We start from the raw sequence: 23,546 nt of genomic DNA on the forward strand, positions 1-23,546 counted from the left end.
CCTTTGCAAAAGACTCTATTTAAAGATCCAAATACTGGGCTATTGACTTTAGTTGTCAAGAAAAGACGTCTTGACACACCGGCTCCTCCTCCACCGCCCAAGCGGAAGGACTCTGCTACTTCTCCTCTCAGAGTGCCCTCCCCACTACCTCCTCCTCCGCCTCCTCCACCCCCTCCCCCTCCCAGGTCTCCGCCACCCTTGCCTCATCATTCCCCGACCCCAAATCCGGATTACGGGGATCCAGATTATGACCCGGCGGACGCCCCAATGGACCCCACTCCACCGGGGACCCCAGACCCATGGGAAGACTACCAAAACCCTGACATACCGGATGTGCCTCAGGACGACCTATACCCATCCAGGCCGTCTCCCCCAGAGGACTCCTTAGGGTTTCACCACTTAGTGCAGAGAGCAGCACACTACCATGGGGTGGAAATGCATAGTGAACCAGTGGAAGACGACTTCCTACTGGATACATTTGACATTCAGGACAAGTCCACAGCTATATTGCCCATGCTTAAGGGTGTCACCAAGCATGCTGCTGAGGTGTTCAAAGACCCTGTCAGGGCCAGGGTATTGAACCCTAGAATAGAAAAAAAGTATAAGGCGGCACCCACAGACCCTACATACATTAAGGGCCCTGCGCCCTTAGATTCCCTAGTTGTGTCCACAGCTAGAAAGCGGGCTAACTCCCAGTCCTCAGGAGAGGCCCCGCCGCCCGATAAGGAATCCAAACTTCTAGACGCGTCTGGCAAACGCACCGCCTCCCAAGCTGCAAACATATGGCGCATTGCAAATACACAAGCGCTTCTTGCGCGCTATGACAGAGCACACTACGATGAGCTTGAGGCTCTTATACAGCACCTCCCCGAAAACACAAACGCAAGGCTCATGACCTGATACAGGAGGGTAAATTGATTACGAACACCTCCATTAAGTGTGCCCTCGATGCAGCTGACACTGCTTCTAGAGCCATAAATACTAGTGTCCTGCTTCGTCGTCCTGCCTGGCTCAGGATCTCAGGGTTCAAGCCGGAAGTCCAGGCGTCCATACTAAATCACCCCTTTGACCAACAAACTCTCCGGTCGGGGGCAGACTACAAAACTGTATCCACGCATGGGAATCCATAACATCGGACAAATGGGTGACCCAAATTATTCGGTCAGGGTACTGTCTCGAGCTAACATCTACCCCACCCAATATCCCACCAAGGCACCGTCCAATGTCTCAAGAACATTCCACACTGCTCAAACAGGAGGTGCTCTCCCTCCTCCAAAAACACGCTATAGAGCAGGTCCCCGTCAATCGGCAAAATCTAGGGGTCTACTCTCTGTATTTCCTAATACCGAAGAAAGACGGGACCCTAAGGCCCATTCTGGACCTCCGGCCTCTAAATGCATACATACATTCAGACCATTTCCACATGGTCACCCTACAACAAGTCCTCCCACTCCTCTGTCAGGGAGACTTTCTCACTACCTTGGATCTGAAAGACGCATACTTTCACATTCCAATACACCCTTCTCACAGGAAGTACCTCAGGTTTGTGGTGGACGGTCAACATTACCAGTTCACAGTTCTCCCCTTCGGGGTCACCACCGCACCACGGGTGTTTACCAAATGCCTAGCAGTTGTAGCAGCACACCTCAGACGTCAACATATTCACGTCTTCCCTTACTTAGACGACTGGCTCATAAAAGCCGCGTCCTACAACCAATGTGTGCAACATACCAACAGCACCATTCAACTGCTCCACCAGCTAGGTTTCACGGTGAACTACCAAAAGTCCCACCTCCTACCATCCCACACAAAGCAATATCTCGGGGCCACTATAGACACCTCCAAAGGTATTGCCTATCCAAATTCAGCCAGAATCGCAAGCATACAAGCCTTGCGCCAAACGTTCCTTCCTCAACACTCTCTTCCGCAAGAGTGTTTATGAAGCTCATAGGGATGATGGCATCTTGCATTTTCATAGTGCCCCATGCCAGACTCCACATGCGTCCACTCCAAGAGTGCCTAGCACGACAGTGGAACCAGGCCCAGGGACAGCTGACGGATCTGGTGTTGGTGGACGGCCACACCCATCACTCTCTGCAGTGGTGGAACACCACAAACCTTTCCAAAGGGCGGCCGTTCCTGGACCCGGTTCCTCAGGTGATTCTAACAGCGGACGCATCGCTGTCCGGCTGGGGAGCGCACCTCTTACACCTCACAATGCAAGGTCTATGGACGCCACAGCAAAAGTCACTCCACATCAACCATCTGGAGCTCTTGGCGATCTTTCTAGCCCTAAAATCTTTTCAAAAACAGATTTCAGCCAAAACAGTCCTCATTCGCACAGACAACATGACTGCAATGTATTATATTCAAAAACAGGGGGAGACACACTCTCCCCAGCTCTCCCGCTTAGCCCAGAGCATATGGAGATGGACAATTCCTCAAAACATCTTTCTCCTGGCACAGCACGTTCCAGGCGTGCAAAACACCATGGCAGATCTGCTCAGCAGACAAACGCAACAACTGCACGAATGGGAACTGCATCCACAAGTTCTAAGCCCATTCTTCCAACAGTGGGGGCATCCTCAGATAGACCTCTTCGCCACCCACGAAAACAAAAAATGCCCAAGCTTCGCCGCCAGATACCCACACCCATTGTCCAAAGGCAATGCGATATGGATGAACTGGTCAGGCAAATTTGCATACGCCTTTCCACCTCTCCCGCTAATTCCATTAGTGGTAAGGAAGCTACAACAGCACTCCCTCACACTCATTCTGGTAGCTCCAACATGGGCCAGACAACCGTGGTACACCACACTACTACAGCTCTCGGTGGTACCACATCAAAAACTGCACCTGTCCCCGTGCCTCCTAACTCAGAACCATGGAGAAATCAGGCACCCGGACCCAGCTTCAGCTCAACCTTGCGATCTGGCTCCTGAAATCTTAGAATTCGGGTACCTTAACCTGCCCCCTGATTGCATGAACAATATCAAGGAAGCCAGACGGCCTACCACTCGAGCATGCTATGCCGCAAAGTGGAAAAGATTTGTAGTTTACTGCCGTAACAATACAATCAACCCTTTAGATGCATCCATACAGCACATCATATGCTATCTGCTCCATCTTCACAGGTGTAACCTGGCATATTCATCCATACGCCTACACCTAGCAGCGATTGCTGCTTATCTACAGAACAGACAGCATTTATCACTGTTCAGAGTGCCCGCTATTAAAGCCTTTATGGAAGGCCTTAAACGAGTAATTCCTCCCAGGGCACCACCTTCCCCTGTATGGAATCTAAATGTAGTTCTTACACGGCTAATGGGTCCACCCTTCGAACCAATGCATAAATGTGAGCTACAGTTCCTCACCCGGAAAACAGCTTTTCTCGTAGCTATCACTTCCCTTAGAAGGGTTAGTGAAATACAAGCGTTCACTATACAGGAACCCTTCCTACAAATACATCACAGCAAGGTCATACTTCGTACAAATCCGAAGTTTCTGCCCAAGGTCATTTCCCCCTTCCATCTCAATCAATCGGTGGAATTACCTGTCTTTTTCTCGCAACCTCAATCTGTTGCGGAAAGAGCCTTACACACACTTGATGTTAAGAGGGCTTTACTGTACTACATACAAAGAACGCAACCTTTCAGGAAGACTAAACAATTGTTTGTTTCCTTCTCTCCACCACATAAAGGCAACCCCATATCTAAATCCGGGATAGCTAGGTGGATTGTAAAGTGCATACAAATTTGCTATCAAAAGGCAAAAAGAACATTATCTGTTCCACCTAAAGCCCACTCTACTAGAAAGTTAGGGGCTTCTATGGCTTTTCTAGGGAACATACCCTTAGATGACATCTGCAAAGCAGCCACATGGTCAACACCGCACACCTTCACAAAACATTACTGTGTAGACGTGCATTCCAAGCAGCAAGCTGGTGTGGGCCAGGCTGTACTAAAGACACTTTTTCAAACCGCTGCAACGGATACCGGTGGTCGCCGCTAAGGTTGGGTACTGCTATATAATCTATGCTAAGTGTACAATCTGCAGCTCATATGCCTCGAACGGAATATGCTACTTACCAGTATGCATCTGTTCTTGGCATGTAGAGCTGCAGTTGTACACGCCCACCCGCCTCCCCGGCTACCTGTATCCGTTCCAGTCCATCTTATTTAGATACAACACACATGGGTTTCTCACTGTTATTACTACGCTCCATCATTTCCCTGTTGGCGAAAAACAATCTGAGGATGGAGCCGAAGCCCATGCGCAGTACGGACCGAAGGAGGAGTCCCCGAACTCGTGACTTCCAAAGACTGTCCAAAGAACAAAAACAAACTGCAAACATCCGGGCCCAACACCAGATGGCGATCTATGCTAAGTGTACAACTCTGCAGCTCTACATGCCAAGAACAGATGCATACTGGTAAGTAGCATATTCCTTTCCCCTCCAGCAGGATTCACAGCCTGGCTGGGAACATCAGTGAATACTGGATCCCCTCTTCTCTGAATGCTCTTTTCACCTCCAGGAAGGAAGTGCGCCGCCTCTGGACCTCCAAGGTATAGTCCAGGAAGAGGGACACTTCGCTTTTTTCAACCAGGTATTGCCACCCAGAACGGGCCTTTTGTAACAATTAGTCCCTATCTTTGAAATGTAGGAGTCTGGCCACCATGAGCCTGGGAGGCCTTCCCGGCACTCGGTGCGCTCTCTCCAACGTATAGAAGGGCGACAGGCCCTCAGGAGCCACCACGTCTCGTAGCCAACCCTCCAGGAATGTAATCATGTTGTCTCCCTCTACTTTCTCGGGCAATCCAAGGACCCTCGCATTGTTTCTTCTGATCCACCCTTCCGCATCTTCTACTCTCCTCTCCAAGGTGCAGACTCTGCTATTTAAGTCCCCCATTTGCAGTGTCAGTGTTTTCCGCGCCGACGCCATGTCAGCTAGGGAGTTTTCTGTCAGCTTCTCTCTGTCCTCCAGCTTGGCGTTCTCAGCTCGCAGCAAGCCCAGGCCCACTGCTACTGTGCTTATGTCCTGGTGGAGTGTCGCCTTCGTGTCTGCGATGGCCTCCAATATTTTAGACAATTGCTGCTGAACTGGGCCGTCCGAGAGTTCACCTCCTGGCTCCTTCCGCGCCAGTTCAGGCGCTGAGTCCTTGTGTTCCACGGAGTGCCCCATTTGTTTCCCTCTAGGCTTTCCCACCTTGCAAGGGGGTTTTTGGCTGCCAGGGGTCTTAACTCGACTCCCCTCCGGGTTATCAGGGCCGGGCAGCGAGCTTCCACAGAGCTCGAACGACTCAAAGATTCTGCAGTCCCACCTCCTTGTTCTTTTGTATGTGTTGTCACTCTCCTTGTGCGTTCCCCCAGGGTGAGCCAGGACCTCCTTTGCACCAGCTCTCTAATCTGTGTCTCTCCTCCAATTCCTCGGGTTTCCGGCCTTGAGTTTTCCCTTGTCTGCAAGTTTTGGGCCACAGCTGGATCCCTTTACTCCTCTAGGGCCTGTTGGGGAGTGCCGTCGGCCCACTATATTTATTATGTCCCCCCCTTGCACCTCCTCGCTGGGAACCTCTCCACTGTCCATCTGTGGTGCGACTCCCCTTCCCCCAGTGTTATTGCCCCTGGCTCACTCCCGATCAGGGTCTCCTGTCGCACCTGTTCCCCAGGCTATAAGCTGCTCCTCCCCTGGGCCTTACTGCAGGCCGCAGAGCGTCCTGCCCAGTGTGCGTGTTCTGGGGCGCCACCTTTAACCACCGCCGCGGCCCGCAGCCGCTCGACTTTCCTATTTACTCCTCAGCAGGAGCGCGTGGTCTCTTGGCCTCCTCCTATGGCTCCCCCAGCTTGGTACTCACGCACTAGGCCTCAGTGCCAGCATCGCCTCTGCAGGGTCCACCCATCGTCCACACTGTCTCCCACTAGGGGACCAGCTCCCATGGCTCCCCTGTATATCTGTCCCTGCAATCCTGGCCTGCTCTTCCCCCTTCTTCTTGGGGTCTGTTTTGTCGCGTGTGGGCCGCCCCTCCCCCAGGCTGCTCTGTCGACCACAGAGCGTTCTAGCCTGGGCAGCACTGCCAAGTCTCAGCCTCTCAGCCACAAGCTCTGCCCTCGTCTGTGTCCTGCTGCCGCCTCCTTCGCCTCCTGCACATGCTAGCGGTTCATTTTCGGCCGTCCCGGACCGACGCCTAAGCCTCCTGCTTCTGGGTGCTTGCCCTCAGATTCCGGCCGCGACGGCGATTCCCTGCCGTGTCCGCTGGGCTCCCGCACCGCCTCACCTTGATATGCTTATTGCCGGCATTTCACTCTTCCGCTCGTCGTCCCGGGTCCCTCTTTAGCTCCGGCTCCCTCTTACAGGACGCTTTCGTCTTTGGTCCAGGCTGCCATCTTGCATGCGCACTAGTCTCGTGCACTTCGCCCAATTTCTTCTCCTCTTAGCCCCTCCCGGGGCTCCGGTCCTGCCGAGCCTGTCTCATGTCACCTCCGGTCGGGCCGGGACCCACCCAGGCGCCCCCCGGGCCCCGCTGCCACTGTTGTTTCAGGATAATTTGACTGGCTGGCCCGGAGCTCTCCGCTCACGCGTCAACCATCACCAGCTTCCAAGCCACGCCCCCGCCAGTCTTGCAACCGTCTATCTTTAATCCTCGTTTTTGTAAGTGCTATTTCTTCTAAACGTAGTGTTTAGGTCGAGTCTACTAGACAGTGCAGCCGATAGCGAAAGACCTGTTTTGTGTGTAAAAAATAACTTTCGGGTTCTTACCGCCCACCCATTGCTTACCATTGGTTGGCTTTATTTTCACTGTCATTTGCTTGCTTCTATGCAACTATGCACTTCGAAAGGGTGCCCAAGAAACCAATGCATATCTGAGCTCTTCGCAGCCTTATTGGACATATGAATCACTATATAAATTCTGCATTGCAATACTTACTGTGTCAACACATTACTTTCTCATAGAGACTTCTAGCCACAGAATACTCGCCTTTTGAAAATTACCCAGGTGTCGGACTGTATTTGGAAACTTTTCATTAGTACTTCAGTGTGCCCGAAGGTGGGTCTGTGTGGCTCTGCACTGACGCCATTCCGCTCTGGCGCCACTCCTGCGCACTGACGTCCGTTCTTTTCTATCTGTGCCACCAGACTCCGATCCGAAGCTCGCTCTGGTCTCTCAGAGACACTTTTGTCTAAATATGTCAAATTCAAGATGCTTACCTCCGCTTGAGTTTGGAGCCTGATGGCGGTATGGACTTGTAGGATACACATTTCCATATTCTCATCCTGCCAGTCCTTTGGTGCAACCTGCGATTTGTGGTGGGACAAGAGCATTACCAGATGGGGGTGGTGGCTGCTTACCTTCAGAGGTTCCAGTCTTCCCCTACTTTGACAACTGACTGTTAAAGGTGACCTCGCTCCAGGCGGTCATCTGTCACCTCCGAACTACGACAAACCTCCTGTCATCTTTGGGGTTCAATGTCAATATGCCTTAGTCACACTTGACTTCTTATCATACGATCCCCTTCATAGAAGTTATTCTGGAAGCGGTTTGGTGCTTCTCCTCCGGAAAAGAGTTTAGGACATTCAGACTGTGATCCTGATTTTTCAAGCTCTGTCCTGGGTTTTGGTGAGGCCAACTCTGAGGCTTCTGGGACTGATAGCCTCCTGCATCCTGCTGGTCAAGCATGCAGAGTGGCATATGCGAGCCCTGCAGTGGGACCAGAAGTCTCAGTAGACCCAACATCCAGGGGACCTCTTCGAAAGTCTGGATTTTGGGAGCTGGTTCGAGATGGGGTCAGCGGCAGAACCCTCTCCCTTCCCCACCCAGAGCTAACAGTGGTGACCAATGCATCGCTTTTTGGCTGGGGTGGCCATCTTGGAGAGGTGGATCTTCATGATGGTTTTGAAGAACCCTGTACTCGTCAGGAAAGATTTATGAGGTCTCCACAAGCTAGTCTACTTTGCATAAAACACTTGAATTGGGACTGTATGGATTTATATGGTAGATCTATAGAGCAAACCCAGCCAAAAAGCAGGGAGCATTGTATGGAGTCAAAGACGAGCAAAAAGCCAATGAGTGATAGGAGAAGTGCCTGGGTTGGGAACTCTTAATGCATTGTGATGTTGTGTCCTTTAAAAAGGGAGTGCGATCACACCCACATATCTCCGGAGTACCATTCGGGAGCCACGCACCATAAGTCTATGCAGACGATGTCCTAGTGATGCTTGACAAACTGGACACATCCCTGGATGCCTTCGTTGAGGAATTGGAAGCCTTTGCCAGGGCCTCGGGATTCAAGGTGAATGTGGGGAAATCGGTAGCACTTAGCCTCTCCCTTCCGCAGCAATTGGTGGAACGATTTAAGAATCCGCACCCCATTCAGTGGTCCCACAGCACCATCCACTACCTGGGAGTTCAATTAGTATCAACCACACAAGCCACTGCCGCCATTAATCCCTCCAAGCTTCATAGGCAAATCCGCACCGACATCCAAAGGTGGAATCATCATCAGATTTTGTGGTTGGACATAGGAGCCGCTATTACAATGATGGTTCTCCCCAAGATTCTATATTTATTCCAGAACCTCTCCTTATAGCCACCCGCGGGAATGATCCATAGGTTTCAAGCCGAGATTCTGAAGTTTATCTGGCAGGGGCGAAGGCCACTGACGAAGAAAGCCATTAGCTTCCTTCTGCCCTGTGAGGGAGGGTTGGGGATACCCAATCTCCAACTGTATTACCGAGCTGTACAATTGAGCTATCTAGTGGAGTGGAATCGTACTGAATCAGAGAAGCACTGGTTATTGCAGAAAGAGCAGTAGCCGAAACATCACTATCGAAAGTCCCCTTTCTCAAGAAACCGTATTGACCACGTAATCTGTATTTGTCCCTCATCACGCAGACGACACTGACGGCGTGGGACCAGACTTACACTAGACACAACTTGACAATGTTCCCCTTACCCATGACTCCTCTATTTGACAACCCGGAGTTCGAACCGGGGGTGGGCGAGGCCCAGTTTGCACAGTGACGACACTCAAGTGCTGTGCTATGGGGCATCTCTTTGATGAAGAGGGGGTGCTCTCCTTCCATCAGATAAAAGCTGATTATGGCATTCCTGAGACTGAGCGACTGCAATACCTGCAGCTCCGCCACTGGACACTCCAACTACAAAATAGGTCCCCTGCGCAGCAACACCTCCCTCAATATGAGAAATGGCTCCTGTCAAAGTCCTCAGACAGGAGGCTAATGTCCGAATTATACGCTTTGCTGAACACGCGAAACAAGCACATGCACAATGTGGACATAGAGCTCTGAGTGACAAAGAATGGGAAGGAATATACTATAGAGCCAGGCACACGACCAGTAATATGGCTTTGACTGAAACACTTACAAAGGTAGCCACTTACTGGTGTTATACCCCAGTGCGGATACACCAGGCCAATCCCACACAGGGCCCGGACTGCTGGCGGGTCTGCGGCAGACGGGGAACACTAGTACACATCTTATGCGAATGCCCACGGTTGCAGCAATACTGGGCTCAAGTGGTTGATGAAATTGATGCACACCTAGACACCCAACTACCAAGATTCCTTGCATACGTACTACTAGGCGTACCGAACCCACTCACATACCCATTGAAATCCAGACGAGAGCGTCTGATTGGTTTAGCCCTGGGAGCAGCAATGCAGAACATACTTACACACTGGGGGACTCCAAAGGCTCCCACACACACAGGTTGGCTCCTCTGGATATGGCACACACTAGGAATGGAAAAGATAACGCTCACGCTGGCCGGGCAAGGGTCGAACTTCAGGGAAGTGTGGCGGCCATTCTTGTCTCTGCTCTCCCAAGAATTCCGAGAGCTTACCTGCCCCAGATACCTACGCCTGCTATGCTTGCCTGAGTCTGTTGCGCCACCGGCACCTGAACAGAACTAATCTATAGTACAGTCAAACCTAAGTCCCAAAGGCTAAAGCAATGGTGAGTGGAGGGAGGGAGGCGGGAGGGAAGGGGGTTGTGGGTTTGTTTGCCTGTATGACACCTGCTTGCTTGATACATAATGCAAGGCTCTTCATAGCCCAGGAAAGCGCAATGTCTACAGTTGCCACTGTTTGCTGATTTTATCAAATTTAATACAAGATTTGAACTATAAAAAGGTCTCTCTTCAACGCCTTCCTTAATTGGAGCAGCTGTGATGTATACGGGGATGTTGTTCCACATGCTGGATGCATAGAAGGAAAAAGCCTGCTGCCTTGTTTCTTTTTGGCACTTCTTAATCTGTGGTTTGTGTTCTGGTTGTAGGTGTCCTGAGAACGATGAGAGACGGTAAGTGGGTCTACAAGATAAGCCGGAGTACTAGTTTTGATAGCTTTGTAAATGGTGCATCTGGTTTTGAAGATGGTTTGTGCCGGCAAAAGGAACCAATGGAGATTTATGAGGATGGGAATTATGTGATATTTCTACAGACCCTGTATGAGAAATGCTGAGGTGTGTTTAATGCCTTTAACGGGTGTCCAAGGGGAGTCTGGGAGTTCATGGAGCTGGGCGTTCCCACCATCCAGATGTGAAAGTAGGAGGCCTTGAACAGTAGTTCTGAAGTTGCTTTCTGGAAGAAACAGTTGCTCTTTCTTTAGAAGGGAGAGCTAGTACTATGCCATCTTTGGCTTTTGTGTCATTGTGTTCCTTGAGGGTGAGGATGATGTCCTAAGTGAATCCAGTTGACTTGGCATTCAGTGCAATTTGGGTTTTGAGGCAGTCCTGGTCTATATAAATATGCCAGGTTTGTACTGTTTCTTGCTTTCTTGACAGATGACAGGAGTTCTTCCTTTGCTAAATTGAGCTTCAAGTAGGTGCTCGACATCCACGTTTGCAGGCAGTGTTTGAGACATTGGATGTATGAAGTGGATGATGTTTGAAGTAGAGTTGTCTCTTTCAGCTGACATTAGGTTTCCTTTAATCCAGGACATTTCATGTTCCAGGCACAAATATAAGGCTTCACATTTGAGTGCAGGCTTTCCACAGCACACCTAGACTGTGCAGGTATTGTGGGGTGTCTTCAGAGGCTAAATGTTGACGGAAACCGTGCAGTGATTTTCAGAGCCATACATAACAAGCATTGGTAATGCCAATAGGTTCAGCTTATAAATAAAAGTACCTTTTCAGTCATTGCTGGGTCTAGGCACTCACTAAGTCGTCATACATGCACTGTGGTGCTCATCTTTGCACGCATTCATCTCACTCATCCTCTCAATACTCATTCTTATACCTAAAGACTAACACATACAATCCAAACAACATAAAGATAAATGAAAAAAATAATAAAAGTAGAACAAATAAGAAATGGTAGTTATCGCTCGGTTCCGGCGCTAGAATGATATCCAGAAGAGGTTTTGTTGGTCTGATAGATTTCAGTATCTGAATATTTCTGGATGTAATGAAAAGGAGTTTAGATGGTCCTTTTGATGCTTACAAGGCAGATTGTTGTAAACTGCGTCTGTGCAGTCCTTACTTGCTGATTTTAAAAAAATCAGGTATATTTGGTTGTCCTACATTGAATTTGGCATAGTCTCACGTAATGTCGCCATCACATTGCAGCCTACTACCCACAAATAACTGAGTGAAGCTATGCACAAATGCAGCGAGTTGTGTTAATAGAACCAAGCACATTCACAATCAAGCACCCCTTGGAAATTTTTGGAAATTTATTACGGTTGTGAAAAAGTACAAAAAGCAAATTACAGAAGTTTAGGGTGTGAAATGAGTCAACCCTTTACTAAGGAACATAAAAATACTTTATTTTACAAAAGCCCCTCATGTCTGCCCGCCAATAGAAAACTGTAAATTCTTACTGTCGTTAATGAAGTGAACCACTTTATCAAAACCCCAGCTAAAATGACCCCAGACAGCTTCCATTTTACCTTTCAGCTTATAGTTTTTATCAGACAAAAATCTGGTTTTAGTCTGCTTTTGTACACTGTCTGCCATAAAAAACAAGCATTGGCATAGCCAATAGGTGTTGCCTTTGGGACCTTATAAGTGTTTAGTTATCCAGCACAATATCCTTGGTGCAACAACATCAAGTGTTGCGTGGCTAAACACTTATCAAGTCCCAAAGGCAAGACCTATTGGCTATGCCAATGCTTGTTTTGAGTGGGTGGCTCGTGCAGGTATGCCACTGTGAGGTAGATATGCTGCGAGTGCTTTTACAGGAGCCCCTGTGACATTGTGCTTCTTCAAAATGTATCGTGGATCTGGTGTAATACTTCTAGCCCCTATTCCCGTCTTCTCGCACCCAATGCATCCTTAAATGTCCCATGTACAGCCGGGGTTGACACTCCTATTATCCCTGCCCTCCAGTGACACTTTACCTGTCACGTGTGGTGGTGGACTTGGTGGTGGACTTGGTGGGGGACGTGGTGGTGGTGGACGTGGTGGTGGTGGTGGACGTGGTGGTGATGGTGGACGTGGTGGTGATGGTGGACGTGGTGGTGGTGGTGGACGTGGTGGTGGTGGTGGTGGACGTGGTGGTGGTGGTGGACGTGGTGGTGGTGGTGGACGTGGTGGTGGTGGTGGTGGTGGCGGTGGACATGGTGGTGGATGACTATTGGGTAAGAGGGTGCTAGCAGAATGCGGATGGAGAGGAGGATCTCAAAGTGGGCACATGGGAGAGCAGAAAGAGGCAGAATATTGGATACAAAAAACGGCAAGTAGATAGAACACGAAACAGAATTAACGGGGAAGTCCCTTCTTATAGCGCATGTGAATGTTCCTTAGCACCCCGTTTTTAGTAAACAGGGGGACCATGAGGAAATAAATTGATCAATCACGCATGATGATCGCGCGCGATTAATTGATTAATCGCGTCTGCGGAAGCTGGTGTTGTTCGAGTCACGCCGTTGGCTTACCAATGTGTGATTCTGGGCAAATTAGTTAATCTCCCGTGCCTTCTAAAAGGTAATGTGTTCCTGTGTGAATGTGCTCTTGTATAATGTAACTTAGTGTCTTGTAAAGGTCTCTACTACTCTTGAGTTCAGTTTGCGCTGAATGAATTTGCTAAACAAACAGCCAGCATACCTTGTAGAGCAAGAGCATATTATATCCGTTCATGTAGCGCACGCACAGCAATGAGGGCTCTGTACAGCCCAGTACTGCACACTACACAACAAACAAATATCCGTTCATGTAGCGCACGCACAGTAATGAGGGCTCTGTACAGCCCAGTACTGCATTTACAATTTAAAGCGCATTTAAGCGCAATGCTCCATTCATAAAAGGAAACGCGTCGTGCCTGCAGTGAGAGTGGCTCACAAAGAAAAGAAAAGTGTTTAGCAGCTAATTAAGAGACAGTGTCTCCCACCGCATGTAAAAGATCCAATCCCGGTGGACGGGGACAAAAGTGGACGGGGTGGTAACCAGGAGGGACAATCGTAACACCCGGTTTTGCATAATTGGTGACGCAAAATGACTTGCACCAATGCAAAACCCGGGCGGAGCAGAAAGCGAGCTTCTGGGATCGTATAGATGCCAAGAAGCCCTCGCATGGCGAGAATAGCGCATGCGCACTGCTAACGCCAGGCGAGACCTAAAAATTAAAAAGTTTAGGGCATAAAATGTCTTGATGTCCTGAGTAGAAGCTGTGATTTAGTTCAGTTTAGTGCTGAAAATATGCATTCGCTCTACAAGCCGGTCATAATTGAAAGATCGGGTTTTTTGCAATCCTAACTTAATGCAGAAACTACACGTGGTCATGCATTACATGTTACACAGTGTCCTAATTTTATTCTATTTGTTCTTTCATAAACGTGTAGCGGTGACTCTTCGTGAAGACGGTGCCCGAAGGTCTGAGAGGAGGACGAGGCGAGTTTCTGTGGGTCTTTCAGATGATTCGCTTGCTAGTGACAGTGGTGTTTTCGAAGCATTGATGAAAAGGTATGCAGTCTCATTGACTTGTCTTCTTACAGCTGCTCTGGTAATTATCTAATTTGCATGCTTCAAATTTTGGGTCCAGTGGTTTTAGAAAGATTTCTATTTTCTCGAGGTAAATAACAATGGCTGAAGTAGCAATAAATGAATAACATATGGAGTGAAAAAACAAGGTTTGCGGTACTTCCACGTTTAAGGGTATTGCCTGCATTTTATTAAACAAGGATGTTCATGTTCTGTGAGCTAAAATGTTGACAACCTAGAAATCGTATACATTGCAAGACGTAGGCGGACACCAGTAATGGAAGAGCATGGTCTTAAAAGTGATGTATGACAATGCAGTAAATGCCCTATTACTTTCAGTAGTGCCACATAATCACCCTACATTTCTCATATGTTCCTGTACCCATAATGGTGTAAAATGGTGATCTTCTCTCATACTTTGGAGGCCATTACGATTTACTTTACTAAGGGATTTTAAAGCCATAAAGCTGTTTTAAGGGCTGGGGCAGGTGTTGGATTTTAATGTTGTGTTCTTTTTCAACAGTCGGTCAAATTGCAAAGAGCTGTATTATTATTCCAGAATAAATTAGTTTCTGTGGAAACAAGGTTGACGAAGATAAAACAGTATATCACTATCAAAGGGGAGAGAGAGGACTAGGTAGCTAGTCCATATCCCCGGGGTTTATATGTGAGATCAAAAAGGACTAGCCTATTTGTGAATTTACATAGACTCAAGACTGTAAGGCAGGGTACAAACCATTTTGTTTGTTCATGAAGCCCTCACCCACCAACCTAGTTGGTGGCATGCTTCATCATCGGGCCCACCCAGTGACACCGAGTGTGTCCCGGGTGTGCTTCGACGCCTGGATACAGCGGAGCAGGTATGTATCTGAGTGTGCAGTGTAGTGACGTGAAGTTGACGATTTAAAAGCTATGCAGGGATCCCAGTACCCGAGGGTAAATTATATTTTAATAACTGGGTCACTGCTAGCATTAAAAAAGGCTGTTGGATGTTATAGGAATGTTAATTAGGGTTTCCTACATCCAGGTGTGGTCTACATGTTTCAGCCAGGCCTTTATGATTAAAACTGGCTTTCCTCAGGACCAAAGTGCGTAGGTGCAAATTACTTAGATTTAAGTGATTGTGTAATTTTGAGAAATGTGTAGCACTCGCTAAGGTGCTTTACATGTGAGAGGGGGATTTCCTCTTAGAGCATTACTGGACATGCAACAAGTATAACAGGGGACACATACAGGGGAGAGTCTCAGTATGGTTACATATTCACAAGACAGATTGATTGCCGATATCTATTGTGCTGTGTAGACGATAAATAAGCGGCAAATGGTGTAGCTATATTGGTGGTATGGCTAAGGTGAGAGTTATCATATGTATACGAAGTTTTGTGGTGGGCTAAGCATCGTAAGCGCATCAACACACAAAAAACGGTGGAAAGTGCATGAAAGGAAGATTATCCTCATGTTGGCTTGTTGCCAAACATGCCCCATGGAGTAGTCCGGCAGAGGAATGGACCCTGGGAAGATAAAACCCGGGAACAACCAGGAACGAGCAAACAGTGATCCCTGATACACCCACATCCCTGGTGTTTAATCTATCGAGTACACCTGTGACAGAAAGCGAAACAGCGGTCTTTAGTAAAGGCCTATCTTTTGTCCCTACCACACGACTGGACAAATTCAAGCTCCATGTCGAACTAGCGGAGTTTTTTAGAAAGCTCAAACTTAAGGCCTTCTTTGAAAAAGTAACACCAGAAGAAACTACACTGCACACGCAGATACATACCTGCTCCGCTGTATCCAGGCGTCGAAGCACACCCGGGACACACTCTGTGTCACTGGGTGGGCCCGATGATGAAGCATGCCACCAACTAGGTTGGTGGGTGAGGGCTTCATGAACAAACAAAATGGTTTGTACCCTGCCTTACAGTCTTGAGTCTATGTAAATTCACAAATAGGTTAGTCCTTTTTGATCCCGAAGATAAAACAGTGACACATTCAAATACACGCACCCATATGCGCATACACCATTAGACACACACACATCTATTCACTAAGAAAACGAAGGTTAACATGCAGTTATGGTTAGCTTTGTTTATAATACTTTAACATGTGTTTTAAAAACTTTTAGAAATTCACTTACAACCACAATTGGAATACAGCTATGGTTACAAATTAAAACCAAAAAAGCACTGAAATTCTCGAGTTGTGGACAGGACCACAATCCTAACTTTCACAACAGCCATTCAAATCATACCTTGCACACCAAATGCACTGTTCATAACCTCACACTTAATCAGACAGATATAATTGCAAATGTTGAGATGAGATTACATATCACATTACCCGTTACTACTTTGACAGGGAGACCTATGGGTGTGCTACCATTTATTGGTTTGTGTGTGTTGCAGTAAATGTTGCTTTGAGGAGTTGTATATTGGCTTAAATATTGTGAGGTCCTAAGACTGGAAGAGATACCGGGCATAAACTAGACCAATAGTTCCATCTCCAGATAAGGTGTGTGCACCTGATGTACACAGGGACCTCTGATTGTGTGGCCTGGGAAGTTGCTTCTTCTCCTCTCTTCTAGCAGGCTATCCTAGGCTCAGGCCCATGGCTTAAAAGCCCCTCTCCTTCATGCAGACCCTGGTTCTGTTATTAGTCAACACACCTGCCAGTTGATTCAGGGGAGAGCTATCCATCTCTCTGCTCCTGTAGGGGATGTCGGACCATGACATGATGCAACTCGCCAAAACCAGGATTGTCTTTTCTGCCGTCAGATGGCTCATCGAATTGCGTATTGCTGCAGACGTCGCGGAAACCGAATCAATTCTTAGCGTGGGCGACTCAGCCAATCATCGTTCAGGAGCTTATGCATTCAGTGGCATCAAATTAAGCAACAATGACTCCTGAAACATGCTGTAAAATGGACAGACAGCTGTCACGAGCCATATGTCAAAAATTATTCTCTGTTACTCTTCAATATTAAGCCCTGGTGTCGTCTTTAATTTACCGCCTTCATTGTAAGTCCCCTCTCAGTCTTGGCTGTGTTTTGTATTGTAGCACAAAGGCATGTGCATCCGAATGGAGCAGGGCTCTCTGTGCAAGTCCAGCTATGCTTCCCAAACTGTATAACCATTTCCCCGTAAGGCTGTTTCATTGTAAACTGTTACATTGCTGAACATTACCACTTCAAAGCCAGACCCATGGGCATTTCCCTTGTTAGGTTTTTACATTCTGTCCTTTAATTTGCATAGCAATTCAGAATTCCAGGTAGGTAGCTTTGATGATATTTGATATTTTTAACCACTAAAGATACTACTGTTAATAAAGTGTTATTTTAAATGTAACTTTGATAGCGGAGTGTCTGTGATATGTATCTGCAGTAAATGTTTTTTCCTAACTTTTAATCTTGCTCACTGTTCCAAAGGAAACCTTGTGTTACTACATCCTGAGAATCTAGTTGTCGGTCAATATAGGCACCCTGTCTTAATAGTTTTTGCCTCAGTTTAGTTTTAGCTGATTATTTTGTTTCTCTTAGCAGTGTAAGGCAAATCTTCACAGTTCTCTATTGAAGTGCTTAAGGAACACAACATTGGCATTCTTTTACAATTTGAAAGGTGTATATTTTTTAAAGAAATGTCATGGAAAATGGAGATAAGATTACAGCAATGAAAAACATAAATAGCATTCATTGTAATTAAAAAAAAAATAATAATAATTATAAATTATTTTAATCACATCCGAGTAAGTTAAAACATTTAACCAGACCATGTGGTTTTCTTGTTAAGACTTGCTACACATAATTTCTTGTTTTGTCCTACATATAATCCACACACACTCACCGACTCAACCAAATGGCAAAAAAGTAAATAAAAAAAAATCCAACTGCCTTTCTGTGAAAAACGTTCAGCTAATATTAAGCCACCGGCAGCTAGATGTAAACATTAAGGAACTGATTAGCTTTACTGAGCATTCTTCGGGAGCACGCCAAGTGTATTTTTGTAAAATTGCTGGATTATGCCTTGTTCTCCATACTTAATAATTATGTACAGTAACCAAATGGCTTGCGTAGAATTCACACAGGGTTTACTACACTGCTCCCCTGATTCATATTGCAATGGTATGACCCAGTTTGTTCATGTAGCAGCTCTTTCATCACTTGCGTTCTAGTGTCATCCTTGTTTGCTTGATACATCTTTATCCTTGATTACTTGTTTCTAAGGGAATGCCCTCTTCACTCTCAGTGAATGTTTGCCCTTTGCTTAAGGGGCATTTTCATCACCTATGTTAACAGGCATGCTGCGTTTGTGTGTCTAAAAGTGGGTGTAAATTAGTGTAGTTTCAGGCGATTAGATATGACTGCAGCCCTTTAACCCCAGGAGCTTTTTTCTTTTACTTGCTGTTTGTTTTTGTACAGAAAATACTTTGTGGTTCAATATTTTTTTTCTTCTTACGTTTTTTGGCATACGTGAATAAGTAAGAAACCAATACAGTATTACTCAAGTTTGCTATCCATGATTTCAATAATAACGTGTTCGTTCAGTACTCCAATATTCCCAACGTTTATGCATGCTGGCATGAAGCGTGGTTAGAATCTTACCATAGCCTGTTTTGGGTAATAATGCAGGCTTCACAAGTGTGTTTCTCTTGCAGGAATGAGGATGTTGATGAATCTGCGTACAGCAGTGTGCCAAGAAATGAAGACGCCAAAATACATGTTGGACTACTGTAAGTGAAAAGCCACATCCTGGCATCTCCATAATTCTCAGTCAAGGCTCCTGGCAGCAGTCCATTGCTCAGTCTTGGCTCCAGTATCTGGCTGTTCAGGCAGAGGAATAGTTCTCTTCATTTTAGCACATAACAAGGGTTGCTGGGATTCCGCGTCTCCTGGGTTGTTTTGATTCCATGAGCTGTCCTCCTTATAGATCGTCCTTCAGCTGGGCTTTGCGTACTGCTTCCAGTGGGCATTCCCAGATGTAATGTCAGCAAGTTGTTCCAGAAATTTTGGTCTGAGAGCAACCACCAGCAAAAACAAAACTCCTGGCATTGCCTTTAGCCATAACTGATGTAATAGTTCTCATTGATGTGGGGAGATGTACAGTTATGAGGCAGTAGGCTCAGTTTTGCAACGATGCGGGACAGACTGGAAGCCTATCCCCAACAAAAATCTTGCCTTTTCCAAAATTCCAGTGTATCTTGCTCAATTGTCTCTAATATTTCAGGCATCTGGAGCAGGTAGTCCTAGTTGATAAGTTTGGAATCCTCAGAGCCAACAAACAGAAGGTCATAAATGCTAGGCCATAGCCTGCAACACAGGAGGAGGCGAGGAAGGCAGGAGACCTCACTTTGTGTGTTTTTTTTTCTAGTGGCCCCCTTCAGACGAACAGCATAAGAAATATACTTGCATAATAGAAACTTAACTTAAGAAAGTAAAATTAGGGCAGTCCAGGAAAACAACTGTGCTGTAGGGCACGTCTGATCCCTAGCTTTATAAGGGACCCTTGTCCCAACAATAATGGATTTACTGAGGCAGACATCCCCATCAATGGATTTTTAGAGCTATAAAACCCAATTAGTTATTATGTATTCTCTAGCATTCTAAGTCCGAAGTGCAGAAGAAAGTGGGAATAGGAGACTAGAATAATGAAAAGAAAAATAGCTTGGAAAAGGTGTTAAAACACAAAAGGATAAGTCAACAGGATTATGGAGGTTTGGAATAGAGTAAAGGTGTTGATCTGCAGCTTCAAGGTGGCTTAGTTAGTTCAGCATGAAACAGGTGACTTTATCCATTTGAGAAAGTATTACAACAATGTCTCAATCGGGTGTAATTGAAACTAATATATATGTATGTACATGATATTACAGAAAGGAAAGCAAAAGAAAGAGGGGAGACTCCAAGTGATTTGTTGAATGTGCTCATGGCATCATATATTTCAGACAAAATTTATACATGACAGTTATAGCAGCACTGTTAGCATAAAGGCAACCCTAATGGACTCAGTGCACGTTGTGCTCGTGAAAAAAGGTGACGGCGCAAGTGACAAGTGGAGAAAACAGCGATAGGCGCAAAAGGATGAGGTGATATCAAATATATACAAAATAATTAGTTCAACACAATGATTATTCAAGATAATTGATCAGGTTTTAGAACAATTTTGTGAACCAAAGTTGAGTGTGCGCCATAGGTTTCACTGAAATATTGGTCGGATGCGAGTATCGCCGGGCCGCCACGGACGGGTGCGGTGTCTTCTGCCCGGCGATACTCTTTTACCTTCCCTGCACCGGATTCATTCCTGCACACCTCCTTACAATACGAGGACGCTGCCAGTTTTCCCTGCAGAGGCTCGGGGCTCCGACCCTGCACTCCTCCGACGATCCCGTCGTCAAGTTACTTGTGGACTACCTAAACACACACAGATGTACGTTTACGCTGCCTCCCGCTCTTGGACACGCCATCCCTCTTGATTAACTCCTCATTCCGCCTGTCCAATTCTCTTTATGTGCCACAGCACTCACCAAATCGGCTACCCGGACCTGAAGATGATCCTGACTTACTAGGATCGAAACGCCGTCGACCATTATTTCAGTGAAATCCATGGCGCATACTCAACTTTGGTTCACAAAATTGTTCTAAAACCTGATCAATTATCTTGAATAATCATTGTGTTGAACCAATTATTTTGTATATATTTTATATCACCTCATCCTTTTGCGCCTATCGCTGTTTTCTCCACTTGTCACTTGTGCCGTCACCTTTTTTCACGAGCACAACGTGCACTAAGTCCATTAGGGTTGCATTTGCATTTATGCTAACAGTGCTGCTATAACTGTCATGTATACATTTTGTCTGAAATATATGATGCCATGAGCACATTCAACAAATCACTTGGAGTCTCCCCTCTTTCTTTTGCTTTCCTTTCTGTAATATCATGTACATACATATATATTAGTTTCAATTAAACCCGGTTGAGAGATTGTTGTTATACTTTCTCGTACTTACCCAGAGCTCAACCCGGTCTATGGGTTGTACTCCTGTGGTTTTTACAATCTTTATCCATTTGGGCATTCAAAGGTATTGCCTCTATAAGCAGCACATGTTAAGCCTGAAAAAGGATGAAACACCCATACTTAAGCCCACGTTTGAAATCAGTGTTTTGTGCATAGTGCACCCTGCCACATTTTAATGCATAGATCAGTTAAGTAAGGATGTGTAAACATGGTTTATCACCTTTGAAAGGTATTAATCTCTGACATTTTGTTTTATCTAGGCCATAACTGTTATCTGTCTTTTCTTTGATGTAGGCATGACAGTGGTAGTGAATGTCTGTTAGTTCACGTGCTTCAGCTGAAGAACTTCACTGGTGTGGCTGCCAGAGAATCCTGCAAAATGTAAGACTTCTCAGTTCTCTGCTACAATTGTCTTTATTTTTTAATCTTTACCCAATCATTTTATGCTCTCACCATGCTCTCTCTTAATAATACACTGCGTGTTACGAGACTTTCAACGAACCAGTAGATTACCTTCCTTTGGTTGAAAACTTGAAAGAGAAAAAGTTTCCCAACATGTCCTTTTTTAGAAGCAATACATTTCCTTTTGCATAAATATTTAGACAAGATTATCTAACCTATCTAGACCTTTCCAACTAGAACTATCTTTAAATTGAGCTATTTCTATGCCTGAATCAGAGTCCGTTCTTTCAGAGAATATCAAAAACCTCTTGTACAGGTTGAGATAAAAGCACGTTTATAAGGTGGAATTTATTTAAAAATTGGAAGTGGGTGCTTACAGATAATGCTACAAAAAGTGATGTCTACCATTTGAGATAACCATGCTATGGTTATAAAAATATGGTGTTCGTTCATTTTCAGCTATAGTCCTCAAATTGCAAAGTACGTCTTTAAAGCTTATCAAAATCATAGACAACAAGGTATAAAGCGTCCCGATTACAGTATGAAGTCGATAACCAGCAGTTTCAATTTTAATGTAGCAGAGCACAAATCCCTAAAAAGACCACCTCCTCATTGGAGGGCACCTTCTCCCTCAGGAAACCAACCGCATGGGCATGAGAGGTGGAATAATCTACGCAAGAATGCGAGGGAGGGGTGTCTTCCACTTTGGGAAAGGAGATTAGCCATACAATTTGAAGGTTAGATACAAAGATGGGTATAGACCAAATATGCTAGTGATTTTATTCTCTAGGCAAAGTGGATTAAAGATGTTTAAATCTTGTTAAATCGTGCTGAGGGTATTGCACTCTGTATAAGGCATACTGATCCTGTAATTTGCATTCAGAAGAAATATCTGTCATATATTGGCTTGTTCCATCACTTGATTTGCATATATAACCTTGGAGAAGTGCATAAGCACGGCAGGGATCTTGGGCCTTTGACCTTTCCAAAGCCCAATGGATTCCGCTTCTTTGATAGTGTGGCTGTCACGAAGACCCAAGTCTGGAATATGGATTACATCTAACCTTTCCTCCTCTAGGCAAAATACATGTACCATTTACTCTTGAAAACTGGCTGTGTAGGCTAAAATACATTTGGCCAAAGTGGCATCAGATAGTCTGTGGATTGGTAGTAATAGATAGCAATGGTTATGTATATCAAAAGGATGTTAATGGTAATAAGAATAACGTGCAGGGTTTAAAACCAAAAGTCAGAGCCACTAACCTGAGCGAATCAATCTGTAAAGCAATAAATAATTGCAGATAGTGCAGTGTGAATGATTTATTTTAAAAAGTTTCTACTTTACTCACTTAACAAAGAGTGAATCACTGTTTGCATCCATTCAGAAAGCAGGACCATAATCTGATAGAGACTCTAGTTGTCGATTCCTTACCTTGGGAATTTCCCCAGGTGTAAGTCTGAATCCGGAGATCTTTCATCAGCAGTGCCCCTGCGGGTTGAGGAAGTGGCATTGGTCATCTCCTCGTCCAGCGTCGTGCGCGCCGGCAATTACGTCACAAGAACTATATAGATGGTGCCAGAGCGCGCTGACATCAGTTCTTTCTTTTCCGCACCAGCCTAAGTGCAGTTCCGGAGAGAGCTACCACTTAGGCATTTTTTAGCTAAATTTTTGTTGACTATTGCCAAGTTCTATTTCTGAGTCTTTGACTCCTAATGCATCGAGGATGTCCCAACATAGTACCGGCTTCAAGCCCTGCGGATCCTGTCATCAGGTGATATCTGTGACGGATCTGCGCCACGTGTGCCTCTGGTGCTTGGAGCCGGACCACAACTTGAAGTCGTGCTCCAAGTGCTGGGCCATAAATCTGAAGTCTTTGCTGGATCGGACTCGGCAGCTGTTGGAGTCCCGGCGCTCGGCTCCACATCGCTGCCGTTCTCGTTCAAGAGGAAGGTCCAGAAGGATGGTCGTGAAGCACACACTCTTTGGCCATTCAAAATCTTTGGGGCACTCAAATAAGCACAAGAAAAAGTCAAAGAAGCATACGCGTTCTTCAACTTTACCCCATCCGTCGGTCAACCTTATGCGGAATATGAAGCTTTGTCGCTCTCTGCCTCTTTCTGAGACGACTCCGCACCTTTCTACCTTTCCGGCAGCTGGAGCATCACCTCCCCAATTACGACAATTTTATGAGACCCTGCACC

The 23,546-nt window shown here is 46.1% G+C and overlaps 1 protein-coding gene across 3 annotated transcripts in view; it reads left to right on the plus strand.

The window, feature by feature from the left end:
- The window catches only part of WWC3 (WWC family member 3), a 457,878-nt gene that overhangs the window by 339,121 nt on the left and 95,211 nt on the right, over positions 1-23,546 (plus strand). For all 3 annotated transcript variants that reach the window (XM_085622192.1, XM_085622194.1, XM_085622193.1), the window contains 3 exons: positions 13,799-13,919; positions 18,588-18,662; positions 21,237-21,323. In XM_085622192.1, coding sequence (XP_085478318.1) covers positions 13,799-13,919; positions 18,588-18,662; positions 21,237-21,323 — 283 coding nt within the window. The remainder of the gene's footprint in view (positions 1-13,798; positions 13,920-18,587; positions 18,663-21,236; positions 21,324-23,546) is intronic.

This window comes from Triturus cristatus, chromosome 8 (genome assembly GCF_964204655.1).
Source record: "Triturus cristatus chromosome 8, aTriCri1.1, whole genome shotgun sequence".
Lineage (NCBI taxonomy): Eukaryota > Metazoa > Chordata > Amphibia > Caudata > Salamandridae > Triturus > Triturus cristatus.